The sequence below is a fragment of the Erpetoichthys calabaricus genome, chromosome 10 (assembly GCF_900747795.2).
Source record: "Erpetoichthys calabaricus chromosome 10, fErpCal1.3, whole genome shotgun sequence".
In the NCBI taxonomy this organism is placed as follows: Eukaryota; Metazoa; Chordata; class Cladistia; order Polypteriformes; family Polypteridae; genus Erpetoichthys; species Erpetoichthys calabaricus.
In genome coordinates this window covers 71,296,710-71,323,594 of record NC_041403.2, presented here as the reverse complement: position 1 = coordinate 71,323,594, position 26,885 = coordinate 71,296,710, and the positions used below count along the sequence as shown (strand labels likewise).

Below are 26,885 nucleotides of genomic sequence, written 5' to 3'. Positions count from 1 at the left end.
TGTGTTTCTGAGGATCAACTACTAGGCTCTAGTAAGCACTACCACCCCAGGACACAATGAGGCGCTGCCATTGACAGCGTTCTCTCCTTTCACCCACAGCACAGAGAAGCTGCCCAATGAGGGCAACTGACTCCTCCCTTTCTGGTCCAGTGACTATAAAGCTGAGACACAAAAATGTGGTGATAGAACAACGTTAAGCTGCATGATGCTGTCTGTTCACCACATCAGAAGCCACAAGAATGCCTTTCAGAGAGTTGCCATCCTACTTTCGTGGTATTATAAATTAGTATGTTAAATAACCACCATGGTCTGCAGTGACCAGAAGTTGTATTGTAAGCTGTCTGTGATGTATTTTTATTCAGCCTTCTTACAGGAATTAAAAATAAATGCTGTAAGAGTCAAAGGTAAAAATTAAAGTGTACCTTTTTTGGCCATTGATGTTTTCCGGGATTAAAAAAAAATTGTGGTTTAAATATAATGAAGGGATAGTAATTAAAAGGTAGAAAAACAAGGAAACGTCAGTAACCACAATAGGTATTAATACTCCCAAAAAATGGCTCCATAATAATGGTAAATGGATAATCTTCAGACATTTTAGGGTAGTGTAGTTTATTAAAAAATGACAAGTCGATTTACTACCACACTATTTGTTTTGTAGGTAATCTTGATGGAGATGTGTTACACTTCCAATGGGAAGCTGTGTGCTAAAGATAACACAGACCATATATTAAATTAAATTAGAGATTAAATTAGAGCCACTTTAACATCTTTCTTTCTTTCTTTCTTTCTTTCTTTCTTTCTTTCTTTCTTTCTTTCTTTCTTTCTTTCTTTCTTTCTTTCTTATGTTGCTTATAATCATGAGGAAGTTAAAAGATATTTCTTATGGATATTGAAAAAAGTGTTGTCATTTCTAACAATATACTGTAACACAGCACCAAAGTGCTGATTAGCATTGCTGCTCATGTGAGAGATTCTAAGTGAAAATGAAGGTTTAATAATTTTGTATGTTGCTCTATGTGTACATAAATTGAAGAAAAATATACTTGACAAAACAAAGAAAAAGGTCTGTATTACAGAAAATAAAAATATTAATTCACTGTTCATCTCATTGGCAATTATTTGAAAAAACACTAATTTCTATGGCTGTTTTTTAAAATTCATAATTGGGAGCAAGAGTTAGGTTGAAGAAAGGTCAATATATATATGCGATATATTCATAAGAACCAGTGAATTATGACAAAGAGGCTGATAGCATTTATATGTATTTCATGACATTCTTGCTTTTTATAGTTTATCTAACTTATTGATCCATATTAAAGTTCAGTGGCTCAGCTGGGAACTATGTGATATAATCAAATATGTTTGCAGAAACAATGTGTTGTTTGCAAATGATATGTTCTTTCTGAACAATTGTTCCATGTGAATCTGATTAATCAATATACCTAGACCTGAAAGATTTGTTTAATTGATTAACCTATTTGCTACATTTCATTTGTCAGAACTGAATCAATTCTGTAAAAAAAGTTGTTTGATTCAATGAATAAAAGGGACAGAATCATTGGCAGTGATTTGCTGCTACAAATGTCACTTGGACAAAACAGGAACAGTGATTTGCTGAACTGAGTGTAACAGCAATGATGAAGTCAACCAAAAACATAGAATCTTGTTGAATCAAATAAGTATAAAACAAATCAAACCATGGAAAGGCACAGAGATACTTGACCTCCCATCACCCTTTTAACAATTAAAAAGGTTTCATAATTCTTATATAGAAGTTTAGAAGTATATTTCTTCAATGTCTATTGACTCCAGTGTGCATTCAGTTCATTATTTTAGATTTAGACCTGGCACCAAGACATTTGCAGGCCCTTCCCAGAGAATCAGTGCTTCCTTGACATTTATTTTACATTCTACATTTATTTCATTTGTTTGTGCTTCATTTTTTTTTTTTTTGCTTTGTAACCATCTGGTGATAGTACTTGTTGTGAAAAGTGATCTGAAAGATTTAAAAAAATCTTATTTTCCCATTTTTTTGGTTACTGATTTATGCATCTATTGTTATATCACATTACTTAATATATTCTTCACAAACAATGAAACCTTTTTTCTGATGATTAGCTCTTGGATATTGCAACACTTTATTTAATTATTTTCTTAATTCTCTGGTGGTAGACTTTTTGTTTCTGTGATTCTTTATGTTTATTTGTTGTTGATATATTAACATTTTGAGCAAATCAGTTTCGTCGCTATTTCATTAAAGTGAATATGGGAATCAAAATTAATCTATGCACTGTCATTAACTAAGACATAACAAATCCATTAAACAGAATATGTAATGATAAGTATGAAACTCCATTAACTGTGCATTGCTATTCATTCTACAAACCTACAGTACGGCTGTTTACACTTATCAGTCTCTGCTGCTAAAACTTGACTGATGATGAGATGTGTTGTAATTTTAATGCATTACATATGTTCAAATGTTGCACCTTCTTCCTTCTATCATACATAAGTTGATAAAAGGCAAAATGTTACTGCTTTTAAGTGAGGAATTTATTTTAGATTAAAACAGTATAGGTGATGTGTGATGGCTGCTTATTAACGGCCCAATTTATCTTAACAAGGTGTGAGGGACTTTTGTTTTAATGCAAGAACAGCTATATTTAATTTCTCACAAACAGGACAGAAGTAATCAACAGATTCTTCCCAATTATCACTGTAGTGTTTGTGCTGCTGTCTGCTTCAAAGAGGACAACAGACCTACAGTTTGCATTTTGACTCCATGCACAGTATAGTAACATAGTGATGAAGGCTCTTTAAAAACTTGTGAAGGAATGCCACAGATCAGATGTTTCTAATTGCAGATCATAGGTTTTAATTATACCTTGCCATGCATTTTGGATTTCTTACTTCCATGTGTTCGGCAAAATGCAGTAATTTGCAATTCTTATTTTCTCCTTAACACAGGGAGCTGGATCTGAAGACAGATCAAGATGTGGGATCTGCAAAGCTGAGGTAAGTTTGTTATGCTGTAGTCCTCTCAGTATTGAACATTACCTTACACAGCTACGGCTGACTGAAGGAGAACAAGACAGTGATGATTTCATCAATTTCCAACGATCCACTGGTGTGAATTTGTATATTAGACTCCCTGTTTTCCTCTAGGCCATAGTCAAGCAATGATAAATCAGTATTGCATTTGTACAGTAGTGTCTTTCTTAAAGAGATTAACATCATTTATTGTCAATTGATAAAAGTACTTGTTCCTTTAAGATATATATACAGGGTGGCACAGAGAAACGGGAAAATTTCAATTGAAGTTCAATGTACAAATACATACATTACAAAATACATTTAATGATAAAATGTATTGTACAGGATATGTAATTAATGATGGTAATCAATAGGATTAGAAATGAGTACATTAAAGGGTCAGCTCAAGTTGGGAGACAAAGTCAGAGAGGCGAGATTACATTGGTTTGGACATGTGCAGGCAAGAGATGCTGGGTATGTTGGGAGAAGGATGCTAAGGATAGAGCTGCCAGGCAAGAGGAAAAGAGGAAGGCCTAAGAGAAGGTTTATGGATGTGGTGAGAGAGGACATGCAGGTGATGGGTGTAACAGAACAAGATACAGAGGACAGGAAGATATGGAAGAAGATGATCCGCTGTGGCAACCACTAACAGGAGCAGCCGAAAGAAGAAGGAGAATCAATATTCATTTTATGTTTTGAAGAAAACATTGTGAAGGTGTTGTCTATTTCTCCGTACACATTCTGACAGGCCTGTTGTGGAAATTCTGCATTGCTTGACATAACATGTCAAGAGGAATGGCAGCAATTTCCTCTTCAATCCTCCTTTTTAGTTCAGCAATGATTGCAGAACATGTGCAGTACACTTAGTGTCCCCACAGAAAAAAATCACGAACAGTGAGATCTGGGGATCACGGGAGCCATGGAAGGCCACCTTTGCGTGAAATGACGCACATTCCAAACAATCGTCGAATAGCTGCCATCGATTGTCGGGCAGTATGCCAAGTGGCTCCATCCTATTGAACCCACATGTTTTTGATATCGCATGAGCAGATGGGACACGATCACAACGTCCTAACTGGTAATGACGCTGAAATTCCCTTTTGCGCAGCAGTCACATTATCATCATTCTTATAAAAGGCTTTCACAGTGAACGTTCGTTACGCACCACTCCACTGCTCCATTATAACTAATGGCAAGGGGTTCTAAATGAGGTCGCATTGGTCCCAAATAACTGCCGATGCGCCAGGGTCACCAACATCTAGTTCCAAAATTTCCAGTTTCCCTGCGCCACCCTGTATTTTTATTGATTACAGCTGGAGATACTTTGTTTATCTGTGGGTCATGACTATTGCATTATAACTTTTAACCGCCATCACCACTTCAAGTGTGACACATTTTGTTTTGTTTTTTCAGATTTAAAACAAAATTAGACATTGACATTCTTGGAGAATTGTAAATATTTCATTGACTTGCTCTCCACAGGAAAACAGTATTAGGCAATCCACTTGATAAACACATTTATGTGGGTCTCATCCTGAAGGATGTAGCAGTCATCTTTGTATCCCAAAATCTCTCTGATTCTTCCAGTTTCTTAATGTCACATGTTTACTGTGCTGTGTATCCTGTGGATTATAGCATGGTGTCATAGACAATCCCACATTTCATTGTTCCTGTGTCTGAATTTTGTTCTTTCGGATAAGGTGTTTCACACATTAATTACATGAATGCATTCATCTGAAAATTTGTTTTGTATGAAAGTGCTTCTGTAAGCACAAAATTGGGCTCAGTGCCAACAACCCCTATACGAAGATGTCTAAGTTGATTGAATGAAGGTTTTCTCAGTGTTTTAAAACATGAAGGCTGTATGTTATAAGAGATGTGCTTTAATAATTTAATTCAGGTGTAATTTACATAGACAGTTGTAAACTATACATATAACAAGACTTGTTTATTCACAAGACAGTCTAATTTCAAATTAACATTATATTTACAGTATAAGCATGTGGCCAGGTAGCTAGGAGCTTAGTCCAGAATAGAAAGGGTCTTCACCTCTTTGGGACACACTGTTTGCATGGGGACCGAGCAATTCATGAATACGGATCACTCATTCACAAAAATCAGGCAGCCAAATCAAGAGGTTATGTAATCAAAGCAAGAAAAGGTTCAAGTAATGAACAGTTTGAAAACACCAGACCAAGGATATAGTCCAAAATGGATGTAAATAAATGAATCAAATTATCAGAAACCAATATGGAAAAATCGTGGTAGTCCGAAAAGCTGAAAGGTGTGGAGAAAAGGAAATCGTCATTTGGGCCCAGTGTTGACAGATTATTTTTGTAACCAGAGAAATGATTTACAAGAAAGATAGACTTCTAGCTGAGTATGTTTTGCTATCCCTTCTAAAACAGACTATCAGAGCTCAGCAATGGTTTCATTTGGAACACTATATAGACAGATTGACTTCACAACACACACACTAAGACACTTTGCAGAATGCTTTGATATAGCCTGCATTTCACCTTCTCCATATACCTGGATTTTCCCTGATTGTTTACAATGTTTTTAGCACTAAATGTCACACCTGTAATTTCTCCATGCATAAATAATAGAAGCTAAAATTTTGAAAATTGTTTTTGAGATAAAGGGAGTGGGTTTCTAACTCTCTGCTCTAAGTAGGCCCAGCTATCCATGGGATCAACAGAAATAATCAGTCTGCTGATTGCTGACAATAAAAGAACTAACAGTAGTAATTTGAACGTTAAATTTTCCTTGCCGGCCTTACTGTGTGTGTAACCCTTTTTCTAGCCAGCCAAGCACCCATCAGTTTAAGTCCAATCAAAATAAAACCCTCCAATCAGTGCTCTTCCAGTCAAGAAAGCAATATCTGAGCAACCTAGGGGTCAACCGGGTTTCAGTGCTCTGTTTGATTGTGTCATTTCAGAACAATTTTCATTGACTTCTTTTGTAACTATGCTTTGGTCTTTTATTTATTGCACGTGGAGCCATGTATACTGCATTGTTTATATAAACTAAAGTCTATTGTATATGACTTGGACAAGCAACAGAACTGAAAGTCTTTATTCACAAATTACACACGTATATTGCATACACTTCCCAGTATTTGCTCTGTTAAAGGCAGGAAAAGGAGCAAAAACAGATGTAATAGATGTGGATGTGTGAGGGAAGAAATTTGTGCACGTTTCTGTTTTTACTTTGATTTAAGCAAGATTTCAAACTAACAGTGTTGGTAAATCAATTTAAGCTGTTTTTCTGCCTTATTAATGTACCAGAGCATCCTTCTGACTGAAAGGTTTTGACAAATCAGAATATCTGGCGCTTGGTATTCTTCGCATAATGTTAAATTTCTTATTCATTTCATGAACCCAAATTTATCATGCTTTAGAAGCACCTTCCAAATGCAAATTCTGCCTTGATGCTTTGCCAGTTTTGTGTCTGAGCTCATTTGAGAGAAATGTAACATATCGATGTAGCATCACAACAGGTCTCCTGGTTTTGCTTTATACATAAAAGCAAGTTCTACAGCACTTTGCCTTAGAGCCACAGCATAACTTTTCCTACTCATTTTCTGAGCCAAGTGACTTGTATGCCCTCCTTTATTTTGAGGGTACTGTTAGGAAATATGATGTGCTTTATATACCTTTGTAACCCAATATACTACTCGGATAATGTACTTGAGGGGCTTCTATTGTAAGCTACTACATTAGTACATGACACTATGTTATAAAGTTACAACACTCTTAAATAAAACCACTGTAAATAACTGACAGGAGCATAAATCTTAAATTAAATCTTTGGTTTTGGCTCTGTTTAGACAAATATTTTGTAATATTACTAAAAAGATGTTTTATCAGTTCAAAGAATATCCATCTGTTATATGGTCATAAAGGAGGAAAGGTTTGCCTAAATTATAAAAATATGTCCTTAATATTTCTCTGCATTGCATCAGCAGGTAGCTCTGTAAGTGAAAGACAGCAAAAGCCAAGAAACTTTTTGAGTTTGAATAAGACAAAGAAAAGACTAGTTCAGACGAGACTAACTTTCATTCTTGTGATTAAAATGTGTGAAGAGCAAACTTCAAAAGCTGAGTCTCTGTTTGTCCTTCCTGAGATGTTATTAGCTCTCTTGTCTTAGAATATCTTTATATAGTATAAAGCAGACAATTCAAATGCTGGACAAAAGAAGAAAACTGTATTTATTATGAATTGACCTTGGTGAACTGAGTTTTGGAAATTTATTTTTCAGTTATCCACTACATCAGTAAAGGATATTTGAAGGGTTTTCTTCCATGGTTATTTTTAAGTGAGCGCATACCATTGCCTTAGAGTCACAGAACAATATTCTTTTATTTTCTTTAAGAATATGTTTCTTTAACATCTATAGTTCAGCATTTAATTTGAAGAGTTTATCAAAAATTGCAGTATTTTGGGTTATGGTGAAATGTATCATATCAGTTAGGTGAAAAGAGCATAAGACCCAATCTATGGTCTCTGTTTAGAATTAATTATGTAATTCCAAGAAAATCTGTGACCAGCTGTGTTTCCACATTACAGCTTTTCCATAGTTATGTCAGTGAAACCAGACATTTCCTAGATGGTGAGATTTATTTGTCCTTTATGCCATCAAGAAAATCCATTTGTAATGGTTCTGAATTTTCTCACCAAGATTTGATGACATGCGAAGTATCTTGAAAACAGGTATAATGAATCACATCACAGAGTTGCTTACCAAGGAAGAGTATCCATCCATCCGTTTTTTCTTTTAAACCAGCTTAGTTCAATTTGTTTAGGATTACAATAGATGAGATGTCAATTCATTGTCGTGCAAACACATGCATTTTGTCACATATGGCCAACTTCATGATTTTTGGACAAAAATATTGTTCCATACAGACTGTTTAGAATGTGTAAACCCCACATTGGCATTAACCAGGTATGCATTCACAGTCAGGCTCCAGAAATGATAAAACAGCCATCCTAAATCCTGGAAGAGAATTTCTCTAGCAAGGTAGAATAGAAATGTCGATTTCACAAATATAGCTGAAGTAAGCTTTAGAGTGTGACTCTACTAACATATTTAAACATTCCGGTTTTAAAAATTTCGTTTACTGTATGTCGCTGTAGAATGAGTACAACTAAAAGTATAAAATTCCATGCCAGTAACTATAACATGAAATAGTGAACTTATCAACTGCTTTTAACTGATAAGTAATAACATACCTTTCCAAATGCCCATTTCAACATTTCTGTCTAAAGAGCACCATCTATCATACAAGTAGTAATGCTCTTAATTTATATGAGAAAAGCGCTATAAAAATGTAATGAATTATATTATTATTATTATGATTATAGTTTTCTATTTATTGTAAACATATTTTCCCCCATTAAGTACTGTGGCTCAGCAAAAGTCTAGCTTAGCAGGAACATTAACTTCACAAAAACAGCTTTACATGAAACATAATTCCATCTCAGGGAGCACACACATTAGTAAGCCTAACATTGTTATTTAGCAGGTGAAGGCACCCAGAGAAACCTTTCATCAAAACACTGACATGTTAAAACTCAAGGCATCATGAAGTACCCATATTATTTAATATTTCAGGTAGCACAGTTTGACTAGTTTGAATATCTACCTGCAATCTTGTTGATTTCTTCTGAGTGCCTTTTGTAGTCCAAAGATGAGCTGTCAGGGTCTCTAAATTAGCCCAGTGGGAGTGTGTGTGTGTGTGTGTGTGTGCGTGTGTACCCCTTAGGTTTTTTTCATGTTTTGTGGCTAACGGTGTTAGGATGTGTTTCTGCTCTTCAAAACCTTAAGGAGGAACTGTTTAATAATAAATAGTATTAGTAATAATAATAATAATAATAATTAATTACATTTATCTAGCACAGTAACTTGCATAACAGTATATCTCTTATTTTACAATTAAACTGTACATAAAGACATCAGCATATAATCTGTAGCTCTTTGAGCAGCTTTGGAATATGCTGCCTGTATTTTCACAGTTTTTGAATAATTTCAAATAATTCTTAGGGTTCAAAATCAGAATTTAAACTTGCCCTCCAATGAATTAAATATTTATATAACACTTTCTACTATATAAGAGTAATATTTACTTGCTTCTACACACTGAGATTGCAGTATGTTCACTGAGATTTGGGGATCGTTCAAAAGCACTACCAGCCATTATTTTAATATTAAGAAGATGAGTTATGCCTATAATGGACACAACACAAACATTAAATGCTAATTTTACCAATATTAAGTTGCATTTTGACTTTCAAATGATTATTCTGATTGCCAGTGGTTACAATTTAAAATCTTTGCAATAATCATTTCATACTTATAGCACTTTTCATAATGTGTTTTCCATTCAAAGCCTTTGCCATTTAAATCTGTGGTATTTGGTGATGTGATTTTTTTTTTTTTTTTGCAACTAGGTCTCAAATGTGGGACATTATGTATGAGTTATGCTAATTTGTTAGGGCAATGAATGCATTAATTTCATTAGCAAATGGCCTCAAAGCAATAATTACCAGTGTAGGTGTGTCATGAACGATCATGTTAAAATTTGCCAGTTAATTATTAAGATTTTGTTCTAAGGGACCTAGATTTGACATCTAACATGAGATTAGTCAAGAAGAAAAAAATATGAAAGTTGTGTGGTGTCTAAGTGCTTTGCTTGTTGTTTTGTTCGTCAGGATTTTATATCCTAACTGGACACATTCCATCCTAATTTCTGTAAACTGCACCAGGCCTTAATGAAGGTGGCTTAATTATGTATGAAAAGGAGCATATTGTTAAATATTGATTAGAATAACAATTAGGAGTTAAATAAGTGTTAAAACCTGGAGTTATTATATGGGTACATGTAGATAGATAGATAGATAGATAGATAGATAGATAGATAGATAGATAGATAGATAGATAGATAGATAGCATCCAAGATGTCAGTTTTCACACCTTATTTCCAGCTGTAATAATAATTTAGAAAAATATTGGACATACAGTATACTCGATAGCAACATACTAGTGTATATTCATGTCAAATATGTCTAATCATTTGTTATATCTGTATAATCCAATTTTATTGTATTCATTTTCTATAAACAAACTGCATGTGTCCAAAAGAAAGTATATCCTTGAATGATTTAGTGCTTTTAACACATATGAATATATATGACCCTGTGATGCCAAGCTAGATAGTTCTAGTTGAATGAATGAAGGAATGAAAATATATTGGCCTTCACTTATAATCTACCTAGCTCTAATAGAATGATAAGTATCCTCATTTAAAATTTTTTACCTTTTTCCCAAAAAATATTACGTTATTTGTCCATTTATATATACTGACCCCATTTGTAATATTCTGGTATTTCCTTTTTTTCAGTTTTTGCTAACCTAAACTTTAAATTAAAACTGCTGGCGGTTTACTGCTTTCCTTTTCACCATTTTAGGTCATTTATTGCATTTCAACCAATTAAATTTAAAGAAAAACTGGAAAAACTGAGGTGTTCTAAAATTTTTGACTGGTAGTGTATAGTATGTTAGAAAGTTCTCGATTTATTAAATTAGGTGCCCCTTTTAGCAATGATAACTTGAATGGAACATTTTCTATAAGGGTTCATTAACCAGTTATGTTGTCTGGGAGGAATTTTGTCTGTTTCCTTGATACATCCCCATTTATCTGCACACAGCTGCCCACAAGAGCAACTCCTTCTGCAAAAGATGTGCTTGTATATGTTGGGACATTAGTTTCTCACATGATCCTCGATGATTTCAATTTTCAGAAAGTTGCACTCATATTTTCATGGTACCACATGGAAAACCTCACTTATAGCAAGGTAAAGTCTGACTCAACAGGTTATTTAGCCAGGCTAAGCATTCCCTCACTCAGTGTTGGATTTACTCTTATTTGTTGGATTTTTGGGACTTTATCACATCCTGCCCTGTTAGTGTTTCAGATGACCTCTTTACTGTTCTTGTCTGAAACTGGTGCTGAGCAAGGTATCCAGATTCGGGAGTAGCAAAGTAACTTAAAGCAACTATCCTTCATCCCTCTTCACCTCTGTGTTTGAGGGGACAAATTCAATACTTCATTTTTCTCAAATATAGTGATTTACATGACAGCCAAACAATTCCACCTTTAATGCAAACAATTTCCCCTTTGTTTTTAAATATTCCACACATTATTTAGTTGCTGTTTGGTGAGCTTAAGTAATTTAACAATGTTCTTGTAGAACATTAGGACTTTGGGGGACACGAAGATGTTATTCAAGCCCAACCAAGCTCATCAATCCCTTTAACCGATTTTTTCAAAAATAAGACCAAGTCAACTTTTTGAGTGTCCCCAGGGTACTACTATCTAGCATAGTACATGGTAACTTATTCCATGCATCTGTGGTTCTCTCTGTCAAGAAAACCTTTCTAGCACCAATGTGAAATGTGCCCTTAACAAGTGTCAACCTGTGTGCCATTAATGGGAGAGAAGGATTTCTGTCCGTGAAAACCAGCCTGTTCCCTTTAGGTGCTTTGAGATTTATACCACAGAAATATGAGCTTTATGTCATTCAGAAATGGCTTTGTAACCCCTTCATGATTGATAAGCACCTGTCATTGTTGAACGTCGCACATTACTAGTGTGTCACTAGAAGAGCTGAGCACTGCCAGTAACTTTACAAATTTTGAACTTACTGTATATTTGCAGCTGGATTCACTTCATAATCAACACCTAATAATGTGTACATGATTTGACTGCACCTTGATGTAATTTCCAAATTCATCAATAAAATGGCACACTTAGCTTTTGTTATGGAATTGTTAACTTTTCTGTTTTTTTTAGTAAATAACACAGTTCTGTGAGTGACTTTTTCAGTAAGAAAAGGTTTATTTATAAATAGAGCTTTATCAGGGTGAGATAAATGGCAGCTATGTCTAAATACAGTATGTTAAAGCATAAAAGAAGGTGTGATTAGTATTTGGAGATCTTGGACAGCAGGAACATCCATCCATCATAGAAAGCAAACAAGAGGACTGGTCATGCAGAAGACATCGGGTGTTATCACAAAGAACCATACCCAAGAAAGTTACAGACACAGAAACGGTATTAGTGCAAAAGGGAGAATATATATAAATATATATATATATATATATATATATATAGAGAGAGAGAGAGAGAGAGAGAGTACATCTCAGTGGACTCTTCTGCTGTCAGGCTAATAGATTACTGTTTAAATTTGCTTTGAGATACATATGATCTAAAGGGGGAGGTTTGAGCACCAATTTTTGTTGATGTGAGGAAAAATGCAAAAAAAGAAAAAAATGATAGCAGGGAAGATGTTACGAATGCATTCATGAAAGCTTTGCAGGACACAAGGTCAATACAAGAAAAAAAAAACAGTGGAGTGGGCAGCTAATGGAATGAGGGAGACAGGAGTGCAATTTGCATCAAATGCCTTCTTTTATATCATACCATATTTCATCATAGATATACAAAGTAACATTCTGCCTTTCATTTAAAAGGCATTTTAACATCATTGCATCAAATTAACAAGGTGATTTGTACAGTCTACCTCATTGTCATTATTGTGGATACTATTTAGAAATGCCTTGTTAGTGACTGGTCAATTAATGGCCGTTAATAGTAAGGGTGAAAAATAAACTGTTGGTGGCCCCTAGAAAAAGTAACATTTTTTCTTTACTTTTCATTGTATAATATTACATCATTTATTATTAAAAGCCTAGGAAACTCTGGAGACAGCTTGCTAGAAAGGGCCCCAAAGCATACTGGTGTGAAAGGCAAATATTTTCTCTGTATGTTGTTTAAAACAATGTTAACATTTCCTTCCTAGTCATTCAAAAGCAGGCTGGTCTAAATTGTAACACACTGCAGTTCACTGTAATATAATATTCTCATAAGAAGAGTGTAAAAGCAAGCAGACAGTTGTAGTGACCTATCAGAAGCACAGAGTTAGAAAGAAAAGCAGATACAGTAGAGCACTGTGCCATTGATGTTACTTTAATCTCATTTATATACGTCACTCCAACTATTTTTATTTTTCATAAATCTCCTTTTGTAGTGTAAAAATATTGCCAATAATTAGTATACCACTGTGATTTATGCTATCATAGGTTATGTAGATTTATATACAGTATGATCTGTTGCTGTACTTACATACTTAACCATAGAATTAGATGTCATACTGTACATATGCCTATATGAAGGTACTTTGTACTGGTGTTGTGGTGAGGAAAATCTTCAAATTTTGAACTGCAGAATGTTTACATTAAATTTTTATTTTTTTTTGTTCAAACGAATAAGGATGAACAGAACTTACAGGACTTTAATTACAGGTATTGCAAGCATCCATTTGTATTGTACTAGTTAATTTGTTCAGTCATTTTCTCTTCCAATTAGTTTATGACCTGGGAATGGGAAATAAGCACATTTGCCACAGAACTTGTTATAATTAATTTAAAAGCTGCGAAAGGATGGATGCCATAGGACTAGGAATAACTGAATTAGTTTACAGGTTGGGAAAGAGAAGAGTGTCAAAGGGATACTTAAAAGATGAAAACACTTTGATCAGAGTCACTTGTCATTCTCGCACAATGATAGCCAATCAAATGCTGTGCCAGGTCACATGTCCCTGAAAACTCCACGTGTGCAGTTTAACTTAAATATGGTGTACTGGTCCAAAAATAGAGAACGAAAAAAAATGAAAATGATAGAAGGGTGTCATCAGAGATCAATAGATGTGACATTATCTGTTTTAATGTCAGAAACATAACCTATTAAAATCACTGATCACTAATCCAAAAGTTGCACAGGAAAGTAACTCCTTGACACTTTTGATTTTCAGTAAGCTTTCCTAAGACTGTTTATATCCAGACTTTAATATCTATTTTATTTTCTATTATATTCTCTTCTATTTGATATTATCTATACATTAATAAAAGCCATGTTGCTTTTTATATTTTCTATAGCTTTGTCTTTTATCTAGAGAGATTGAAATAATAAATTGATAAATTAGACTGGACTGCCAATTACCTGATGCTCTGTGTAAGAAAGGACAGAAGGCCCGGAGTGTATACTTCTCTTAGAAGCGGAAGACGTCCTTCAACATTTGCAATAAGATGCTGCAGATGTTCTATCTGACGGTTCTTCTTTTTGTGGCGGGAGCGCCCTCTTCTACGCGGGTGGTGTGTGCTGGGGAGGGCAAGCCATTAGAGACTAAGAGAAAGACGCCTCATGCTGGACAAACTGGGTAGGGGGACTGCCAGGAGGCTCTATTGTTGGCATGGCGCTGGACAGGTTAGACATCTGTGGCACAGCCGACGTGTATTAGGCGCTCTGACAGTTCCCACTATCAATTATGGAAAATCACTACATCCTCTAAACTAGTGTCATTCTCCCAGACAGAGAGCAGCCTCAGCGATAGACTGCTGTCACTGTCCTGCTCCACTGACAGACTGAGAAGATCGTTCCTCCCCCAAACTAACATTAACATTATACAAAGATATTGTCTGTTTTTTTACCTGCATTATTATCAATCTTTAATTTAATATTGTTTTTGTATGGTGCTGCTGGAGTATGTGAATTTCCCCTTGGGATTAATAAAGTATCTATCTATCTATCTAGCTATCTATCTATCTATCTATCTATCTATCTATCTATCTATCTATCTATCTATCTATCTATCTATCTATCTATCTATCTATCTATCTATCTATCTATCTATCTGTCTGTCTGTCTGTCTGTCTGTCTGTCTGTCTGTCTGTCTGTCTGTCTGTCTGTCTGTCTGTCTGTCTGTCTGTCTGTCTGTCTGTTGTGATGGATGGCATGCAAGAGTTTCTGGCCCTCACCCCTAGGCCGCCAGGAGGAGCTCTCCCAACAGCATGGACGTGCCCTGAATTCCAGCAGGGCCTCATGGACATTGTAGTTTTTATACACAGCCCTGCTGGATACCTTGGGGACCACCAGGAGTCGCTGTAGGGAGCCTCATGGACTCTTATGTGCCCTATAACCTGGAAGTACGTCCTGGTCACGTGAACAGGAGAGATGACGTACTTCCAGGTTGAAGATAAGGACTGTTTACCCTGACCCGGAAGGAATAAGGACTTGTGGACTATTGGGCAGAAACACCTCTGGGTCAGGGAGTATAAAAGGACTCTGGGAAAGCCCAGACATTGAGCTGAGCTGGGAGGAAGGGTGGCGAAGTGTCTGGGAGAGGAGGAGTGGTATTTGTATTTAATTATTGAGTATTGATATGTATTGTGTAGTGTGGAGTGGAGGGTGCTTAGTGCACAGTATTATTATAAAAATAAAAAGTCTTGGACTTTTACCTGGTGTTTGGCATACTACCTGAGGGTTCGAGAGGTCGATAAATACCTCAACTGTTACACTATCTATCTATCTAATAAAAAAGTACTAAGTGTGATTTAGACAGCTACTTTCCATTCACGGGGTTTATTAAGGCTATAGAGGTTGCTCCACAATAATTAGAACAAAAGTGCACTTTTATGTGTGTCACAATTGTTGGACTTGGTGAAAGTGAATCCCTATATAGAAAGTCTTATGCAGAGTGACTGGCACCTGGCCCCACTCGAGACTTTCTCTGGATGGGATCTCTGTGTATGCATGTGCAGCTGTGTCCTGTGTGAAATATTACGGAGTGACTGGCAACTGGCACCAGACTTTGTCTGGATAGTATCACTATGTTTATGTGTGTGAGAATCTTTAAGGGTAAGAGAAGATGAACCCAATAAACAATCCTGGTGAGTCTCACAAACTTCGCAATAATACAGCTGGGACTATGAGATGCTAAATGTGCTGTGAAACTAGGCTCTACTTGAAATTTATGCATATCCAGAGAGAAACTGAAAAAAACTAAGTTTACAGATGATGGACAAAAAATGGTCTGAATTTCTTGTCACAGAGGAAAAGACTGTAAGAAGTAGCATATATGGGGAAAATGTTGAAAATAACATCAGAATCCTGCTGCAGATATCCATTATGTGTTCATCATTTAACATCTGAGTGCCATCTTGTTGGAAGACATCAAATCATGCAGCCCTTAAACCATTTTCCAAATGAAGAACCAGAAAGAAAATTTGTTAACAATCATAAAACGTGCCCTGTTCCTAAATATTTTGTTCTGACAATGATCTTTACAGCGACTTTTATATTCTAGTTTGAAGCAGCATTAAAAGATAAGTCTTGATACAGAAGTAGCTATTTTTCAGGAAGTGTGTGGCTCCTGTAAACTATAGAGAGCGACTAATTAAATAATATATGTCATATGCATTCATACAAAAACAATTACTGAAATAAATTAGAGCATTGCAGAAAGAGAAAGGAACATGTTTTGTACATTTTATTAATTTTGAATGAGTCTATTAAAAATCATTAACAAATTCAGAATTTTATATTTATACCAAATCAGAATGTACTAGCTTTCATTTAAAAAGGGCAAACTTGTGTACTAGTACAATTAGACATCTTTAACTATACTAAAAATATACATAAGTAACTATATTTGTTTTTTAGTCCAAATGCTGTCAGGGTGTAATAAATAATAAAATAACACAGTAACCCAGTTTTCTGCGCATATTGTACCCTCTTGAAATCCAGGAGAGCTTTCGATGGCTTCACATGGGGATTAAATGTGAATATGGCCCTTGTCGTCTTCTTCAGATAAACTGCAGTTAATATCTTCTCAGAAATCCTGGCTATCTTTCTCTGTAAGCGTCTGGAAAAACAGAACACTTAGCTCACTTTGCTGATCACCGCACACATAAGGTACTGAATGATTGTACTCAGCCAGCCCGACTTGCACAAGGGAAGCTGTCAAACCCTTGATTTGCTGTATGATTAGATTAGGTTGCACAAGTTGAAAATAAAGTTTCATTTGTCAAAAAATCTCCATGCCTACTTCAAAATATGCATGTAACCTTAAATGTCATTAACTGTATTTTTCTAAGTTGCTTAAAATGAGACAAAACTAAAGGGACATTGGCAAAGGAGCAGAATACTATAGGTGTTGGGTAGATATGGAATTGGACAGGGAAAACGGCTCATCTTTCCAGTGCTTCCTTAAACTTGTCTCAGAATAAATGTTAATCATTGCTTAATTTCAAATGAAAAGCATCTTATCCTTTTGATTTTAATGAATGCAGCTACCGTCATCCCCTCATTTCTCTGAAAGCGGGACCTTCTGTCTGCACACATTTTCATTTTTTGAGCTAAGCCTAGCCTTGACATGATTGCAAGTCGGAGGAAAAAGTACAGCGCTTGTCACTTTCTGGGCACATTGTAATTTGACTTTAGTGTGGTGCAAGTGTGTGCTGCTCTCTAGGATTAAAAGAAAACTAAAAAGTAGCCTTTATGCTTTTGGAAAGTCTTTGAAAACCCAGAGGGTCCTCTCATTCAAGTTTGAGTATAACAACATGTTTGAGGAGACATTCGGCTGCTTTATGAATAAAGATCCAACTGCTCTGACATGATTAACTGTGTTAGGTGCCGTGGAGTCTTTCAAATGCACAGTCCAGTTATGGCAGAGACTGAATGTGGAGTGATTGAGGCACAAGGTCACAGATGGAATAAGAGCACAATCAAATGTCTGTGCCACCTGGAATAGAGTCCGATTTCGGGATTTAACATCCTGGTCTGCCTTTAACCAGCCCACCACTCCACATAATTAACTTTTGATTATTTTTCTCTTTGTCTCTTTTCCTTTCTTCCCCCCCCCCCCCTTCTTGGATGCTAACATGTTCCTTGGTTTGCTTCCTGTTTCGGAAGATTCTACACTTGATTCAATCATAGAGATTTTAATTGACTGTCAGCATTTAAAATTGAAGCCAAAAGTGAATTAATAACAACCTTGGCTGTATGCCATATTGGTGTAACCTTGGAAACCTTGAGAGCCAACAGAGGGCCAGTAGAGAATCATCAGGTCTCTAATTGCTATGTGGGTATCTTACTGATTAAAAGCAGACATTTTACCAATGCACTTATAGTCATACCAATTATTAAAGCACTTCCAGATCTTTGGTTGCCGTGATTTTTAGGATCTTTTGCCAATTTTACAGAATATTCGGTTGAGAAAAGCAGTCGTGTTTATGAATAAGTTCACAAAGTAAATTTCTCCATTAGCTCTTAAACACTTAATGGTAGTGTCCGAGAAAGTTTATAAAAGTAGCAATATTATGTAGAGCATGCTAGTACACACACTCGCAATTGACATATCTGTATGAATAAGTATGAGCATTTAGGACGTTTTATAAAAAGAGAAAGATTTTGCTGTGAGCAACAACTAAGGAGGACATTTAACAATAAAAACTGTCCTGATTACATTCTCAAGCCCTCATAATATGATGGTGGTCACAAGGAGCCAGACACTACCACAGCAATATTTGGGGAAAGGCAGAAAACAGTTTCAAACAAAGCACAAGCCATTCAGAGCATCCACTCACTCACACGGCTAATTTGGAATCATCTGTTAACCTAACATGCACATCATTTATGATGTGAGAGCAAAACCAGAGCACTCAAATGTAACCTCACACAGATACCAGGAGAACATATAAACTCCACACAGACTCTCCAGATCCAGTTTAGGACTGTAGGTCCATGAAGTAGCAGCAATAGCCGTTGTGCTACCATGCTACCTTTCTAGTGGTGCAGCCTGTAAACTGGCTGAATTCTGAAGTTCATAAAGTTCTTTCATTTTATATAACAGCTCACAAAAGCTTTACTTATTCATTTACAATTTTAAATAAATCTGTTTTTTTTTTAATCTCACTTTGCGTGCACCCAATCCTTCTTAACGGTTCTAACACCACCATTCTGGAGTCAGCCTTCTCAGGAGTTCTTTTATCACTCTTATCACTTCCTTTAAAGCACACATGTGCTGCATCCAAGATGTGGCCTTGATTTATACTTCACGCTGCACAGTGTATAACACAGACTTCTACTTGGCTTTCTAGTAATTTCTGTACACTGACTGGTTATGGATAGAATCCCTTGTCTGATAATCCAATATTTATTCTTATTTATTTACATTTTCCACATGGTAGCTTATATCAGAATTTTACAGAGGTGTTTCTTTGGAGATGGATAATTTCACTTGAGCCATTTATCTTAGCATTATCCAGACTTTTAAGCAACTTTTTTCATGTATTTATCTACTGTAAGTCATTTAAAAAAAAAAATTATAAAAATAATTGGTGCTACCACTGATTCCTGTGGGAGACTACTACTGATATCACCTAATTTGAAAAAAATGTTTTACACAATGGCCTGCTCATCACTCCCTAATTCCATCCTGCTTGTACTGCAGTTTGACAGGGTAGGGTTCACAGAATTCCTCTCATACCTGAAATGACGCCTGGAGTCAAGGTTGCTCACAAAAATAATGTAGTTGTTTGAAATTAAATTGTCAACACACAGAGAAGATTTAATTAGGAGAGCTGAAAGAGTAAGACAAAACAAAACCAGACCTTCCTATAAAGGCCTAGATTAGCTATTGGGGTGGCCCACCCAAAAACCTCTACTTTCTCATATCCTTTCTTTCTTTCTTTCTTTCTTTCTTTCTTTCTTTCTTTCTTTCTTTCTTTCTTTCTTTCTTTCTTTCTTTCTCAAGTCTAACCAAACTTTATTTTTCCCACCAAGGATTCCTTTCTATTAGCTCTTTTTCTGACTTTAAAATGAAATGCGCTCTGCCTAAAGCTGGCAGTCTCACTTCTGAGGTCATTCCAAAAAACTTCACAGGTTTAGAAACAAGAACCAAGCTATAGCTTTAGTGTGAGCTTTGGGTAGCCTTATATGATTCGGTCTCCAGCACATTTTGTCTGTCATCCTCTTCAAGGATGAACGCCTCCCAGCTCCTCTCAGTCATCCTGTCCCTGAATGACTTGGCTGGGAAGTGTTTCTCTCTTAACAGTATTCACTGGGATCAACCTTAAATATCTCATGTTGCTTCCAGTTTTTTATCTAGGGTAAAAATTCATTTATAATTGTTTTTATTCTTGTAGGATAATTCTTAAAAGTTTTGCCAGTTTCCGTCTGTCAGGACTGCACAAATAAATTAAATTTTTGCTTTATTGTTTGTGTTTTTACCATTTTTTTTATTCACAATCACTGCCAGTTTATGTATTTGTTTATCATTAGTGCCACCATTATGTAGAATGCGTTGCTATGACACTACATTTTGCTGGGCATACGGTGCATCAGCTATGTGATTCATCAGGTTATAAAATGTGGCCATTTTGAAACATCTTTAAAACTAAAGGACAAACTCTAGTAAAACATCTAGTTTTGGCTCTAGTTTTGCTATCAAGTTTGAATTTAGGAATTCTAATTAAATTCTGGTGACCACTCTATTGGCGATCAACCTTTAGTGTTTCTGAACTTCGCCACATCTAACCATTTTTCTGTAAAGTTCTTATAATCTCCACTATTCGGTTGTTTAATTTGGTTTGTCTGGAGCAACTTCATGAAGTTCTTGGTAAATTATGGCTGCTCCATCTAATGTGAAGGTAATTTTCTTTTTTTAAGGACATATTTACACTACAGCTAAAAATGGCCAAAAAAAAAAATTTAATTTTTAATATTAATGCACAGTGAGTAGTAAAAAAAATTCTATTTTTTATTAGTTGTATATATGATAATTCTAACATAGATTCATGAAATTTGCATTGAGTCTGAAGTTAGTACATTGTGCTTTATATGTTGCAAATGATTTTTCATTATTTTAAGTGAATCGCTTTACCAGAAGCTGCGATGTATAACCACTGTGAAAACAATCCTAGTGCAATCCTGGTGTTGATTATATCAGAGCATTTGGAAAATCCATGTTTCAAACTGGGCAGCATGGTGGCGCAGTGGTAGCGCTGCTGCCTCGTAGTAAGGAGACCTGGATTTGCTTCCTGGGTCCTGAGTTTGCATGTTCTCCCCGTGTCTGCGTGGGTTTCCTCCCACTGTCCAAAGACATGCAGGTTAGGTGCATTGGCGATTCTAAATTGTCCCTAGTGTGTGCTAGATCTATCTATCTATCTATCTATCTATCTATCTATCTATCTATCTATCTATCTATCTATCTATCTATCTATCTATCTATCTATCTATCTATCTATCTATCTATCTATGTTCATATACATATATATGCTATTTATTTACTTTGAAAAGAATGCAATATAATGATCACACACTAAGCTAGTGTTGTGAATTTTGTTCAGTCTATATGAATTCCTAGGTGGCTTCCAGTAAAAGACTATTTGTCACCAGATTCACATTAAAATTGCTCATAGACAGCGCTTTGAGAAGTGCTTTTGTAGGTGAATGTTTTTGCATTATTGTATAGATCTCTTGCTTTATAAATATAATTAAAGATTCTATCTGGTATGTACAGAATACAAATTAAAAAATGAAAAAGCTTATTTTACAAAGATGAGACAAAAATCACGCAGAACAGGAAATACATGAGGAGATATATGCAGGAAGCAATTTCAGCCTGTAATAAAAAAGCAATAAAATTGCACATGTAAAACACTGGCTGAATATTGCGTTTTCCAAGACGACAGTCATGCACGCGCATTTTAATGGACTGAATGCAGACTGACAAGTTGGAAATAAAAATCAAGATCCTCATATTTCAAAGATTAATTATGATCTTGCACACTTTGTCTTTGGCTGATGCTACTAGGTTTAACAGCTTTTAAATGAACGTTATTCATTGATGGCATGCCCCCTTTTTTCAATTAGAGTATTGGGGTGCATTAGCAAACATGTTTGTCTACAACTGAACGTCAATTAATATTTCTTGTAGAGTAAACAAAACTGGCTAAATTACTTGTACTTTCAAAAAAATATTTAAACCTCTGATGATCTACATGTTAGGAATGGTTATAATGTGTAAGAGCGTGAACTAAAATGTCCAAAAGAGTACAAAAGTCTTTTGAATACATTCTTTTAAATGCTCTAATCAAGGACTGGATACAACACATAATATAAATTTTAACTCTCACTGTTTCTCACATTCTGGCTGGAGTGATTACCTAGAAAGATAAAATGATTGTACAAAATGACTTTTAAAAATACACTGACAAAACAGTAAAAAATACTCCTTGTCCAAATAAAAACATAACTTTTGCCCCCATGACAGACTGAAATAAAATTATAAAGAATTGTATTGGCCAATTGCGTAAAACATTAATAGCAGCAGCCATGTGCTTATGGATTCATATAATTATGGGACAGGTGCTTGCTGCCCGCTTGGCGATAGTAGTAGTTTCTTGTGTTCATTATTGTTTTTCTTGTTCATTTTATGTCACTAAAGTCTAAATGAATTAAAAAGAAGTTTGCAGATCAGACTCAGTAGAAAAAGGAAATACTTTCTAAGCTGTGAAATGTCTTCTTCAGTTTTTCATACTTTAGTTTTGTCGTACTGCATATAGTCCATCTAGGAGGCTGAACTTCTTATGGGTGTCTGTAGATACCCTTGAATAAATACTTGCAGTGCTAAACTCTTACCAGTAATTTAGTATGTGGCAACGCAGAGGGAGAGCTTGAAACATAATGTGTTTCTTTCCAGTAAAGTACAATATAACACTGGGAGCTGCTTGCAAAGAAAACTGAAGTGGTGGCAGACTGATTGGCAGATATTACCAGACAATGTGCACTTTCCATTATTATGTAAAATGATAATTTAAATCATAGATTGCCTGTGGTGGTGGCTTTCATATCTTCATTTACCACCTAACCACACCCAAACACTCCTGCCTCAGGTTTGCTGGGATGTACAACTCCAAACATGATGCATCTGATGTCAATTGTCACAGAACTGATACATTCATATTTTCTAAATGGAATAATCGGCCCTCCTGATGTGTTTTTTTTTTTTTTTTACTTTATGCCATGTCACTTTTATAAATGTTTTAAGAGTAGCCATCAGTTAAAATGTTGTTGAAAACTGAAATCAACTGTAAATTAAATGCAGAAATGCTGTTGACCAGGGCTGTTGAACAGGACTATGGTAGGTCAAGTACTTTTCTGATTCATTTGTAGTGCAAGTTATTTGATATTTAAATTGCTAATCATGTGGATATGTGTAGCAGATGCACAACAGTTTTTGTATCCTGCATTGGCACACAGCATCGCATATCTAAATACAGCTAATTCTATAATTCTTCACAGTAATTTATTCTGACATGAGTTTTCTGATTGCACACAATAAAGTGAACTCTCATTTTATACTCTTATTTTTATCGTATGTTAAGCATTTCGTTCACTTAACTATTAGCATGTGATGTCATTAGTCAGGGTCTAATGTCCACCCTCAGAATGATTTGACCTGAAATAAACATCATATATCAAACTGCAGAACAAGGTTCAGATCCTTTTTAGAGGCTGTCAGCTGAATGTTTGCACCTCATGTATTCCATGTTGTCACTGTTTCACTCCATAGCTAGATAAAGTAGCATCCTGCTAGAGTTTTTGAATGAGCAGAGATTTAAAAGTGTGTATGCAATGTTTCTCATTAGCTATTATATCAGTCTTGTGTGTTTAAGTATGCTCTTTGAAAGTACCTCTTTCTATAACTGTTTATTTTGTATTTCATTAATAAAGACCTTTTTTGCCACATTACTGCATGACACATTTTGCAACACTCCTCTAATGTGTTGGAAGAGTATATCATAAATAACAAATATAGGTGCGGGGCTAAAATGCTGAAAGACAAAATTCTTAATTTGTCCATTTGTACATCTTACACTTTTGAGATTTTAATATGGAAATGGTCATTGAATCATATTCTTTCTGCTTGGACTCCATGCAAAGCTGCTTCTATCTTTATAGTGTGAAGGACAGCCGGGTCCCATGCCCGGCAGGGACGCCCCTACTGCTTCTGTTCCGGGGGAGTTACCATGGACAGCTTAATACCTCCCCCGGGTACGCTTGGTGGCAGCCTCCCTGGCGGACAATGATTCCCCAGCCTGGCGCATGGCTCCATGGGAGATGGAGTCCTCCACAGCCTGGTTGGGGGCTCGGATGGCCGCCAGGGGGAGCTGCATGGAGTCAGCAGCCTGGCTGGTCATATCTTCAGCCCCACCCGGAAGGGCAATTAGGACCAGGTGGCCAAACACCTGGAACGCTTCTGGGTGGGGTATAAAAAGGGCCAGCCACCATCACTCGAGAGAGCCAGAGTCGGGAGGAGGAGGACTAAGCCTGAGGAGGAGTGGTGGTAAAGAAAGAAAGGAAGAGAAGAGAAGAGTGTTGTGGTTACTGGGTGTTTTGCGACTGTGTTGGGCCTGTGGGACACGGGGAAGGCGTGCCCCACGGCTGAAGAAGAATAAAAGTGTGCTTTGTTTAAGTACGAGCCTCTGTCTGAGTCTGTGCCGGGTCGGGCGCTATATAGCACCATTCACAATAGTATGAAATTGGCTTCACAAATTTCAAACAGTTGAAACCTTTTTGGCACACATTAGACCTCTTAATAGCAACAGAGCATTATTTTAATACCACACTGTACTTAAACAGATATTGCTGATCGTGTGCATCCCTTTACGGCCACTTTCTACACTTTATCAGATGGATACATTCAGCAGGATAATGTAACATGTCACTACAGACACATCATCTCTACCTGATTCCACAAAAATGACACTGACTTCAGCGCTCCCCAATGGCCTGTGCCTCCCCAGGTCTCAATCCAATGCAACACTTTGAGATGAAGTGGAATGGGAGGTTCATGGAATGAACATGTGGCCAAAAAATCTGAAGGAAATACATGATTCTGTCAGATTGGCATGGGCTATAATTATTAAGTAATGGTTACAGATCCTAATTGATTCCAAATCTCAAAGAATTTGATCAGTTCTGAAAGATAAAATGGGGGCTGTACTAGATAAAAGGGTACAGACTGCGCATTATCAAATTCCATTTGTTTTATTTTATGCTTTCATTTTACGCTGGCCACTGAATGCACATACGTAGATAGATAGATAGATAGATAGATAGATAGATAGATAGATAGATAGATAGATAGATAGACAGTGACACACACATGCGATCAGAAGGCAGCTAAAGGGCTTAAGTAATGGTAATACCACATCAGACCAGGGGGGTGGCAGGGTTTCCTGACTGTCTTTCTCAGTTCCTTGCAGACCGTTCCCAGGAAATTCCACCAGGTTCCGGTGCCTTTGATGCCACTTCCAGTTCCGATGGTGTCACTTCTGGTCACGATGACTCCACTTCTGGTTCTGGTCCCGATGACGTCACTTCCTCTACAGGCATTTAAAGCCATGTTACCTCCAGTTCTGTTTTGGACTCAGTCTTGTGAACATCTCTGTTCAATTATTTTCAAACTTTTGCAGCCAGGATATAATATACAGGTGGCTGCCCCAAACATTTATAATGTCTGGAGTGCATTCCTTGTCACGACAGACAGACAGACAGACAGACAGACAGACAGACAGACAGACAGACAGACAGACAGATAGATAGATAGATAGATAGATAGATAGATAGATAGATAGATAGATAGATAGATAGATAGATAAGCAATTCAGAATGCAAAGACAAAGGATGGATGGAAAGTCTTGGGACTTGGGACTTGTGCTATTTTCAGCAAAGTAGGGAATTTTTAGTCCAGTGCCGAAATAATTTTTCCCTTAATCACAGCATGTCCTCTGATAAATTTCTAGCCAGGCTTGTTCTGTTAACTATTCAGACTACCTGTGATCTATTCTATGATACCTACCTGAGCTTTTTGTTAAAAGTATATCCTCTCACACCCCCTTCAGTCCTTCAGTCTTAAACTCATAAAAGGTTAATCATACATCTGCCAGCAGCGTGCCATAACATGAACTACAGCAATTTTACCCAAAACCTAAATTTGTTAACTTCTGTTTTGCAACTTGTATTGTGTAATTGTTTCACCCCCTGCTCACTACTCCAATGTAATTTATGACAGTTATTGACCTATTATGCCATAAAGCTTTCCACCTTTAAGTCAGCTCATTGATAGAACATGTTAAAAAAACGAGGGGCTTTTTGAATTCAAAAATTGAGATGGGAAGAATTATGCACCTTGATCATTGCTGTTATTAATTGTTTGATTTTATATTTTCACATTTTACAGCATATTTGCCAGTTCTTTACACAATATACGTAAGCAATGTGATTAGTTCAGTTATATAAAAAACACATACAGTATGTCATTCTGCCAGGTGGCTAATCATCACAAACTCTGGATGTTGTCAATTTTTCCCGTTTCACAACACTTAACTTTTTAAATCTCAGGAAGTTTTTTTTTTTGTATTCTTTTGATTTTATTTGAAATTAATAATGGAATAGAGTGATTACCTAATAACACCAGATTCCGATAATTACATTTATTGTTAATGCATAGCAGAAAGCTTAGAATTCCATAATTCCAAATAAAGACTTAAAAAAATATCTTAAAGAGCGGGTCATATGTCATATAAACAAGGTGCTGTGATATGCTTAACAAACAAATAAAAAAAAGTCAAGTAAATAAATAAGTAAATCAATATATTTTTTCTTTTAAGATTTTATCTTAAAAATGGTAGTTCTTTTATGTATACAAATGCCAGTAATGTCCACAGGTTACAGCACACTACACTACTATAATTTCAGAATTTCTGACACAAACCATGTCTGTGTTATTTTAGCATATAGGTATTGTCAGATGAAATGAATGAAACACCCATTTTCTGAAGCAGAATTTTAACTTTCAGGCTTTTCTTTATTCTCCAAGTTAATTATCAGATGTCACCATTTGCTGGTTACAAGGACATTCTAAAGTGTCATTCACATC

At 36.0% G+C, this 26,885-nt stretch overlaps 1 protein-coding gene across 1 annotated transcript in view; it reads left to right on the top strand.

The window, feature by feature from the left end:
* The window catches only part of LOC114659139 (uncharacterized), a 510,099-nt gene that overhangs the window by 151,009 nt on the left and 332,205 nt on the right, over positions 1-26,885 (top strand). The window contains exon 4 of the mRNA XM_028811406.2: positions 2,968-3,015. Within this exon, the coding sequence (XP_028667239.1) occupies positions 2,968-3,015 (48 nt within the window). The remainder of the gene's footprint in view (positions 1-2,967; positions 3,016-26,885) is intronic.